This window comes from Peromyscus californicus, unplaced genomic scaffold, assembly GCF_007827085.1.
Source record: "Peromyscus californicus insignis strain IS unplaced genomic scaffold, ASM782708v3 Scaffold_5__1_contigs__length_169319896, whole genome shotgun sequence".
Taxonomy (NCBI): domain Eukaryota; kingdom Metazoa; phylum Chordata; class Mammalia; order Rodentia; family Cricetidae; genus Peromyscus; species Peromyscus californicus.
In genome coordinates, this window is record NW_026294573.1 from 6,691,866 (window position 1) to 6,701,883 (window position 10,018).

A 10,018-nucleotide genomic window follows, 5' to 3' on the forward strand; every position below is an offset into this window, starting at 1 on the left:
TCAGTCTCCACATTGTTTATTTTGACTTAGGGTCTCTCTGTGACCAGCCAGCTGTTACTGGGGCTCCCCTGTCTCCACCTCCTCAGGGCTGGGGTTGCAGATGTGCACCACCACACCCAGCTTCTTATTCGGGTGACAGGACTCTGACCTGAGAGCTTCATGTGCACAGGACGGGAATGTGGCTGACTGGGTCGTGTCAGCCACGCCTGGTTCTCTTTACTGCTGTCATGTATGTCTGTGTCCTTAAAGAATGCTTGTTAAACTTTAGTGAGGAGCCACACACTATACAGCAGCTTTTGGTTTGCCTGTTTCTTTTTTTGTGGTGCTGCGGTTGGAGCCCAGGGCCACATGTGGGCTAGGTGAGGTTCTGCTGCCGAGCTCCTCCAGCCGTCCTTTCACCTCGTCAGCCGGCCTCCCTCTGCGAGCTCAGGGGTCTTCTCTACTCCGACTCCCCCGGCGCCTTCTGATCTGTAACCACCCCTACTGAATTGCCAACTTCAGTGATGGTTACTAATTGAAATCCTGTTCATGCGAGCCAGTTTCTGGCCTATTTGTTTATTTATTATGACTTTACTTTTCTTTGTGTGTGTGCATGTGTTTGCACTCAACATCTTTGTTAGCACATGTGTGTTCTGGTACCCTCAGAGGCCAGAAGAGGGTGTCAGATCCCCTGGAGCTGGAGTCACAGGCAGTTGTGAGCTGACTGATGTAGCCTTCAGGAACTGAACTCTGGTCCTCTGTAAGAGCAGGAAGTACTCTTAACTACTGACCTATCTTTTCAGCCCCTGTACCCTCCTCGAATAAGTTCCTACTTGATCCAAGCAGTTCTGTCTCCTTGTGATGTCCTGTGTCAGGATGTGTGTGCCAGGATGTGTGTGCCAGGATGTGTGTGCCAGGACGTGTGTGCCAGGATGTGTGTGCATTCGTTCCTTCTGCTGCCTACTGTGTGAAAGTGGCAGTACCTTAAGCAGCAAGTCCGCACCGTGGGCCTCATGTGCAGACGTGAATGGCCAGCATCGAGTGGGCTGGAGAAGGCAGGCCTGCAGTATTGGAGGCCCACGCCCCTCGGTGCTCAGAATACATAGGAATCAGTTAGCTGCACAGCAGTGTGTGCGGCAAAGCATTTGGTAAGCGGTTGAGCTCTGTGCCAGGCTTTCAGGTTTGCTCTGTGAGTGAGGTGGTGAGGACTGGGTGTTGGCAAGCTGGGACACCCAAGGCTGTGATGAGGGTAGCAGTAGATCTGAACCCTGTGCTTCGATGCTTGTGTCTGTGTTGAAGTCAGGGGTAATCAGAACTCACATACCTTAGTCTAGGAAGGAGGGCTCCCCTAGCCCCGGTCACATGATCCCTTCCCATGTAGAGCAGGGGTAAGTATGTACTTGCCTCGTGGGGACTTTGTGGTACAAGAGTGACATATGTCAGGTGTTCGGTGCTGTACCAGGTCACAGGTGGCAAGCTTTGGGCTCCATGTTCTAGGCACGACCCCTGACCTTCACTGTGGCCCTTCCCACCTGTCAGCCAGCCGTCTGTCTCCACCTGGATGCCGACACATGAGACACGTGCATGGTTTCCTTCCGCTTGTCCCTGTCCTGCCCTCCCACTCTGTGAGTGTTACCACCGGCCACCCTGTTGCTCAGGCCCAGGTTGAGGATCCGCCTTTGCCTCCTCCCCTCTCCCTTCACTCACACTGTCCTCTTCTGTGGCAAGTCCAGTCAATTCCAGGCAGAAATGACTCTCGCTCCTCGGCCACTGCTCTAGCGGGAGCCTGGTCACCCCTTCCATCTCTTCCTGCCTCCACAGCCTCGCCACACAGCAGGCCAGGGCCCTGCTCTCGGTGTACCTCAGGGCTGCTCCAATGGGGCCATCCAGGGGCTTCCCTTGGAGTCCAGAGCACTGTACCATTCATTACCTCATCCCACAGGACCTCAACTCCCCTCCAGCCTCGTCTCCACTGTCTCCTTGCTACTTCTCTGTCCAGCCCCAGCAGGCCCCGTCTCTCCTGCCCCAGGGCTGTGCACATCAGGGTTCCTTCACCTGAAATGCTCTCATCTCAGAGGAGCCTCCCATGACCCTCTGTCACAGCTCACAGTTTTATTTCCTTTGTCTCCTTCCCCCTATCTCTCCTTCCCATTTCCGTGTACCCTGGCTAAGTGTGCTCTTGCAGTGGGTCGTGTGTGTGTGTGTGTGTGTGTGTGTGTGTGTGTGTGTGTTTGGTTCTGTCCAGTGGTCGGATGCACATCTAAGCAGCTCACAGTAGGAGGTGGCTGTCAGAGTCAACACCCAGTCCTTTCTCAGCCATCCTCCCTCCTCTCGCCCTGGCTAGGTTACCCCCTCTCTCTCCCCCCACCCTCGCCCGGCCAGTGCCCAGGGAAGGAGGGTAGGCAGGGTAGCTAGCCAAGCTCAACAGATGTTTCTGCCTAGCCCTGAGACTAGAACCTTCCCAAGACAATTCCTGAACAGGCCCAGTGGGATGATCCCTTCTCTAGAGTCGTTCTTGATGGAGGGAGGCTGCCCCAACGTCCCCTTTCCTGTCTCATGTCGAGGTTTGCAGTGACCCTCCTTGTCATGGGTTCTCTGGATGAAGGATAAGGATGCCAGGACAAGTGATGGGTAGTGTCTTACCGCCTCGGGGACCCTTCTGACAGCCCCCCTGTCGCTCAGGCCGAGCCAGTTTCTATGAGGAGTACGGTGTCATCCGTGACACACTGCAGAACCACCTGACGGAGATCCTCACGCTGGTGGCCATGGAACTGCCCCAGAACATCAGCAGCTCAGCCGCCGTGCTACAGCATAAGCTCCAGACCTTCCAGGCCCTGCGGGGGCTGCAGAAGACCAGTGCCATCCTGGGCCAGTACCAGGCCTATAGTGGGCAGGTGCGTCAAGAGCTGCAGAAGCCAGATGGTTTCCAGAGCCTGACACCAACCTTTGCAGGTAGGCACCAGAGCCGGCAGCTGTGGGGCCACCGGCAGCTGGAAGCAGCTGTTCCAGCCAGTGCCCTTTGGAGCGTGGTAGCTTGGACTCCAAAGAATCTTTACAAGAGGGTGCAGTACATTGTGATCACCACCCCCTAGGCCTTCTGCCATTTTAAAGCTGCAGGTCACCTACAGCAGCCTCCATTCAGTTCCAGAAAGGTCTCCTGAGGGCATGCCTGTGGGATTGAGATAGGTGCCACCTTCGTGGGCTGTGTATATGACTTCCATAATATGGCAAACCTCAGTCCAGCCACAGCCAAGGAATGTTCCTGTGGACAGACACCACATTGGCCAGCAGATAGTTGCTAGATCCACCTGGAAAGTTCCAGAAGCCTTTGGGGAGAGCAGCTGGATCCTAGCAGGTAGAGCCCATGACTGTGAGACAGCCCTGCATATAAAGGCCGTCTGATGTGCTGGGCAGCGTATGTACCTCCTCTCAGTCCGTCCTCACACACCCACAGGCAGCTGCAGTTATTGTCCTCGTTGGTGAGGAGACAAGGCGAAAAGGCAGCATCTCAGCTAGGCTTGAACTGGTGTGTAGTATGTCAGCGCCTGCGTCTGTGACTGGGGCTCGCACACACATGCACACATTCCTCCTACTCCATAGACTCCTACCCCCACCCACCTGGCTTCCACTCATGCTTGACTTTGTTTTGGCATTCTGGGGGCTTCACACAAAGAGACGCTGCCTCGGGACACTGCCCTTATCCATCAGGATCCAACATGCCTCCTACCCCTTTTGCCCCACGAGATCCTTCCACGGCAGACTCCAAACCCAGTTAGACCAGGTCTCTCAGAGGGACCTCAGAGTGCTGCTGTTGTGGCCATAGCGTTCACCTTGCTCGCTGTTTCCACCCCTGCCTGGGAAGGAGAAACAGCAGAAGGCACAGTGAGACGGGCTGAGCGGGGCCCGGGATGCAGGGTGGCTGCAGAGCCAGCCAGCAGGCTGCGGCGTCGCTCTCTGTTCTTTCTCCACCTTAGGTGTCCTTGTCCACGTCGACAACCTGCGCTGGGAGGGCGTCCCTTTCCTCTTGATGTCTGGCAAGGCCTTGGACGAAAGAGTGGGCTACGTTCGGATCTTGTTTAAGAACCGGGCATACTGCACCCAGAGCGAGAGGCACTGGGCGTCTGCGCAGAGCCGGTGCCTGCCCCAGCAGATTATCTTCTACATTGGACATGGCGAGCTGGGCCACCCCACCATCCTGGTCAGCCAGAACCTGTTCAAGCCCTACGTCCCTACCCAGAGCTGGACGGAGGTGCAGGGCCAGCCTGGGCTCCGCCTTTTTGGTCGTCCTCTGTCTGATTACTATGCCTATAAACCTGTGCGGGAGCAAGATGCCTACTCCACCCTCTTGTCTCACATCTTCCACTGCCGAAAGGAGTCCTTCATCACCACAGAGAACCTGTTGGCCTCCTGGGTCTTCTGGACCCCCTTACTGGACAGTCTGGCCCTCGAAGTTCCACGCCTTTACCCCGGGGGAGCGGAGAATGGCCATCTGCTGGATTTTGAGTTCAGTGGTGGTCAGCTGTCCTTCTCCCAGCAGCAGCTAGAGGTGTTGATGCCAGAGCTGGGGTCAGTCCCAAAGCCCAGTGACTTCCAGGTCCTCAGGGCCCAGTACAGAGAGAGCCCACTGATCACTGCCTGGCCGGAGGAGCTGATCTCTAAGCTAGCCGGTGACATTGAAGCCACCGCAGTGCAGTCCGTACGACGCTTTGGCAAGTTCCACCTGGCACTGTCAGGGGGTTCCAGCCCCATAGCCCTCTTCCAGCAGCTGGCCACAGGGCATTACAGCTTCCCCTGGGCCCACACACACCTTTGGCTGGTTGATGAGCGCTGCGTCCCTCTCTCAGACCCAGAGTCCAACTTCCAGGGCCTGCAGGCTCATCTGCTGCAGCACGTTAGGGTACCCTACTACAACATTCACCCCATGCCGGTGCACCTGCACCAGCGGCTTTGTGCTGAAGAGGACCAGGGGGCCCAGACCTATGCCAGCGACATCTCAGCCCTGGTGGCCAACAGCAGCTTTGACCTGGTGCTGCTGGGCATGGGCACTGATGGGCACACAGCCTCCCTGTTCCCACAGTCACCCACGGGCCTGGATGGAGATCAGCTGGTGGTGCTGACGGAGAGCCCTTTCAGGCCATACCAGCGCATGAGCCTCAGCCTGCCCCTCATCAACCGTGCCAAGAAGGTAGCTGTCCTGGTCATGGGGAGGACAAAGCGTGAGATCACCATGCTGGTGAGCCGGGTGGGCCATGAGCCCAAGAAGTGGCCCATCTCCGGCGTGCTGCCTCTTTCTGGACAGCTGGTTTGGTACATGGATTACGAGGCCTTTCTGGGATGACAGGCGTACCCTGGTCTCAGTCACTATCGAACTTTCTGTCACCCACTCAATGTGCCCCAGCTGTCCCGAGCCTGGTACCAGAGTCAGGCCCCAGAGAAGGGAGATCGAAATTCTGCCCTGCTTCCTGGGCCCACTGGTTCTGTGTAATTATGGTGCCTGGACACAAAAACAAGGCAGAACTCGGACCTCTGCTTTGGAGATGCCTCGAAACCCAGACAGGAGGGAAACTCTGAGGCCTCTCTCAGTTACTCGTCAGTGTCTGCAACGCAGAATAAGACAGGGAGAGGCTGCACGTTAAAGAACCAGTGTGTGTGTGCAGACTGGCCGGTGGTCCTGGGACCGGTTTCTGTAGGAAGAGGGGCCGGAGTTGGTGGAGAGAAGGATGCAGACTCCTGGTGAGTGGGCCAGGCAAGAAGAGTAGACACAATCCTGGGATTGCACTGGGCAGCTTGCCTCTTCTGGAATCCCGTCATCCCTCTGTGCATCTAGCTGACGTCTGGTCCTTGCTCAGGCAGCTTCTACCTCCTCAGTGCCTGACAGCCCTGTTCTCTCCATTCCCATTGCCCTCAGCCTCTCCCTATATACAAAGGAGAGACAGATACAGACACTGCCTTGTCAACCCCCCCCCCCCCCATCTAAAGACCTGGGCTCCCCTTTCCCCACTGAGATCTGTTCTGCCCTCATGGGGCCACAGGTGTCTCTGATCTATTAGATAGGGTGCTCTGTCTGCTCCTGGGGAGATGACTACAGCTCACAGCCTCTTCCTGGAGTGTATGTGGCCAATTCCCAGCACTAGGGGGCAGGCTGCAGCTAGCCCTCATCACACTACCTCTCTAGGGGCCCCAAGCCTGGCAGCTGACTCTGTGGGTGTCTTCACCTCTCTTCACCACTAACCTGGTACCACTGGGACCAGGACAGACTGCTCCTAACTGCAGCCTCCTCCAGGGCCTCTGCATTTTTATTTTTTAAAAGAAAGCCAACAGCATAAAGCAAACTTCTCAGGGTACGTGAAGCTTTTGTTTTGTCCTCCTGCTTAGTCACATGGACAAGGCAGGGCATAGAAGGGTTACCATGGCCCCTGCCTCCCAGTCACGCTCTGTCGGTCACACAGAGTCTCAGTCTTTCGGAATTTTCCCAGAGAGGGGCTTTCATTTGGTGAGGAGCATCAGGAAAGCTGTTTCTCTACTTTTGACTGTACTTTCTCCCAGGCAGTGCATGCAAGGACCCTTGCTTTCACTAGAGATGTGTGCACAGTGTAGCCTGAGCTGGGGCTCTGTATGAAAGGCACTCTTGTTAAAATTCTGCTTCCTCTGGCCTCCAGTGACCCAGACTGACAGAACACCTCTATTGCAAGAGAGCTACCCTGGGCAGAAAGGACGTGTAATGCCCTGGGGCCCTTTTCTGGCTGGTGCTCACTTTTGTGGCTGGCATCACAGGTAGTTGCAGTGAGGTTCCACTTTTGGCCATGTGGGGGAGCTCACGTGCCACCACTCACATTCCATCCAGGAGGCAAGTTTAGTGCCAAACATCATCTCTTTGTTTTATGCTCTGCCTCTCTGGCTTCTTAGCGTTCTCATCTGTTCTTTAAGGGCTCAGTCCTCTGAAGTTTCAAAATCAGAGAGAAAGGGACTTTGCATGCCCCGGGAGAGAGGGTGAACAGGCTTTGTGTCACCATGCTGAATAACAGTGAGTCACTGCCCAGCCTGAGCTTAGAATGTCTTGTTCTTACCCAGAAGAATGACTCGCCTCTATCTGTGGGGAGTTGCACAGGGGAGGCCAGTGTGGGGAAATACCAAAGATTTCCTTTCCGGAAGCAAGCACTAATAAAACCGCGTTGGAAAGGTTGGTGGGAGACGTTGTCAGAGTTCTTGGCATGCACCTGTGCGTGCCCTTTCCCTTTCTGCCCCAGGGTTAGGAAGGAGTGATGCTCAGAGTCAGGACCACCGAGGCTGCTGCTCTTCAGACCCTGTGGTCCATCATCTACAGCAAGCAGTCACATAATTGGTGTCTTGAGTCTCAGGAAGGAGTTCTCAGCCTTAGAACCTGGGATACCCTCAATTTTCTATTTTTCATTAAAAAAATTGTTGCTTGCAAATCACTTATGCTGCGTTGATAACAGTGTGAAGAACACACCTCTGTCAGCTTGCTGCCTGTCAGGAAGTGGGGATCTGAGGCTGGGAAGAGTGGATGGGTGTCCAGGTCCCTGGGGAGAGGGGGATGGATGGTCACTTGTGTCTGGGACACAGCCTTCCCTCCCTGAAGTCCACTTCCATGCATGCTTCCCCAGTGAAGTGAGGTCCCCGCAGCTGTGGGGACCTCTGACCTTGCAAGCATTCACCCTGTGCTGGCTCAGAGCCCCAGTGGATGCTGCTGACTGCATCCCCATCCCTCCCTTAGGGAGGGGAAGGGAGGGAGGGGGGAGGAAACAGTGGAAGCCTCTGTTGCTCAGGTGGCTCTTGTGTGTCCTGTGCTGACGATAGCACACCTTGTCCTGCTGACAGGCCAGTTTGCTGCCGGTGGGACCTCAGTGACTGATGATTTGAAACTGGAGTCCAGTGGCAGCCAGAAACTCTGTTAGGTTCTAGAGCCCGTTCTCAGCACCCACAAGGGCCTCATGTGGCAGTCAGGTTCCCTGAATGGGCCCGTGATTCCTCCGTGGGAAGAATGTAGGCCATGTGAGTGGCAGAAGGAGCCCTTGGGGTGACATGCCAGTTAACATCTCCAGCACAAACATTGCATCTGGGTGTCACAAGCTAGATCTGACTTCCAGTCCTGGGCAAGTGTTCTTGCTAATTAATTGTACGCTAAATGGTCCCAACTTCTTAATTTCTGCTTCTTTTTCTTATGATTAATTTTTTTAGTTTTATGTGCATTGGTGTTTTGCCTGCATATGTGTCTATGTGAGGGAGTCAGATCCCCAGAGCTGGAGTTACAGACAGTTGTGAGCTGCCATGTGGGTGTTGGGAATTGAACCCGGTCCTCTGGAAGAGCTGATAGTGCTCCTAACCACGGAGCCATCTCTCCAGCCCATATTCCCTGCTTCTTATTGCCCTACAAAAATACTCTCTTTTCACTTTGGCCCCCAAATTATCAGTGTAATCAGAGCTCCCTGCCACTTGTACCGATACCTTAGACCTTTCCCTCAAGGGCCTTCTCCCAGAAACGAAACCAGGCTTCATCCCCCAGTTCTCCTTGTTGCCCAGTTTCCCTCTTCCCCCATCCTGACAGAGAGCCAGGAGCGCGTGATGGAAAAGGGAATGAAGAAGCTTCCAGAAAGCCTAAATGGGGCAAATTCTTGGAATTTAATTTTCAGGAACTTTTTTTTTTTCCTACAACGTGTGTACTGCCCCACTGAGTGGCCCTGCGGCAGATCCCCACTGAGTGGCCCTGCAGCAGATCCCCACTGAGTGGCCCTGTTGCAGATCCCCAGAGTGGCCCTGTGGCAGATCCCCAGAGTGGCCCTGCGGCAGATTCCCACAGAGTGGCCCTGCGGCAGATTCCCACAGAGTGGCCCTGCGGCAGATTCCCACAGAGTGACCCTGTGGCAGATCCCCAGCTGTATTTTTATCTTAAACAGCTGGGGCTCCCGCAGCCCTCAGTCTACTGGTAGAAAAACCACCTGGCAATATCCAGTGTCAGGGAAGGAGCCACAGGTGGAGGTGGGGGGGGGTCACATTGGTTGGCCAAAGTGGTCAGCACATGCCTGCCCTGGGAATGACGCTCCAGATGAACCAAGGGTCTGAACGGGCTGCTGTCCCCAGATGTCACAACTGCACAGGTCATGAGGCTTTCTGCAGGCCACACTGGAGGAAGCAGGCCCTTCTGCTCCCTGCGTTCCTCTCCCCAGCTCCCAGCTCTCCTGCGGCAGTTCTGCACCCCAGTGTCTCACCCCCAAGGTCATGCTGTGTGTGGCCCAGGGACCTTGAAGACATGCTCATGCCTTGGTTTGGCAGCATATCTATGGGAGAAAGGATTGCACTCAGGAGTTAGTCAGAACGCAACCCAAACCAGCAGTCGGGGTGGGTCTGCACTGCTTTGTCTGGGCCCGTTTTAATTGCAGTGGTGGGGATGCCCAGTTGAAGATGAGATCCGTTCCTGACTCAGCCCTGCCTGCACTTACCTTGAGCCCATCAGAGCTGGCGTTAGCTGCACTGTCGTTCAGTTGGTTGCACATATGTCTTTTGCTTGCCTCATGCTGCAGCCCACGTGGGCTCTAGACACAAGGCTGCCCTGCCTCCAGCCCTTCCCGCTCCACAGCAGAACTGACCCTCCAGGTATCTAGGGAGTCCTTGCAAGAGTGTGGCCTCTGGGAAGGGGGGAGCAGGGCTCAAACCAAAATGTGTTCCTGGAAGATGCAAGGGGCAGATGTCTTCCAGGAACACCAAATCCTGTCTTCTGCAGGCTAGTGGCACCTTCTGCAGGTTCTTCACACCTAGAGATGGATGTGAGGAACCCCGAGAATCCTTCACCTCCTAGCTGAGGAAGGTGTCAATTCACCACTGCTGTCACCAGCACAAGACATCCTGGCAAGTGATCTGAGGATGCATCACTGTGATCTAGCAAGCCATGGGGACTGAGACAGCTTGGATGTATTGTCCCTTCAGCCATCCCACATTGGGAGTATATTTATTTGCATCCAAGGGGATGTCCATGTCTGTGTGTGACCATGGACAAGGCCTCAAATTAATGACACTCTGTTCA

The 10,018-nt window shown here is 55.2% G+C and overlaps 1 protein-coding gene across 3 annotated transcripts in view; it reads left to right on the forward strand.

The window, feature by feature from the left end:
• The window catches only part of LOC128096272 (GDH/6PGL endoplasmic bifunctional protein), a 29,890-nt gene extending 22,728 nt beyond the window's left edge, over window positions 1-7,162 (forward strand). For all 3 annotated transcript variants that reach the window (XM_052715630.1, XM_052715629.1, XM_052715632.1), the window contains 2 exons: window positions 2,662-2,931; window positions 3,954-7,162. In XM_052715630.1, coding sequence (XP_052571590.1) covers window positions 2,662-2,931; window positions 3,954-5,317 — 1,634 coding nt within the window. In that variant the 3' untranslated portion in view covers window positions 5,318-7,162. The remainder of the gene's footprint in view (window positions 1-2,661; window positions 2,932-3,953) is intronic.
• Window positions 7,163-10,018: the final 2,856 nt, after the last annotated feature.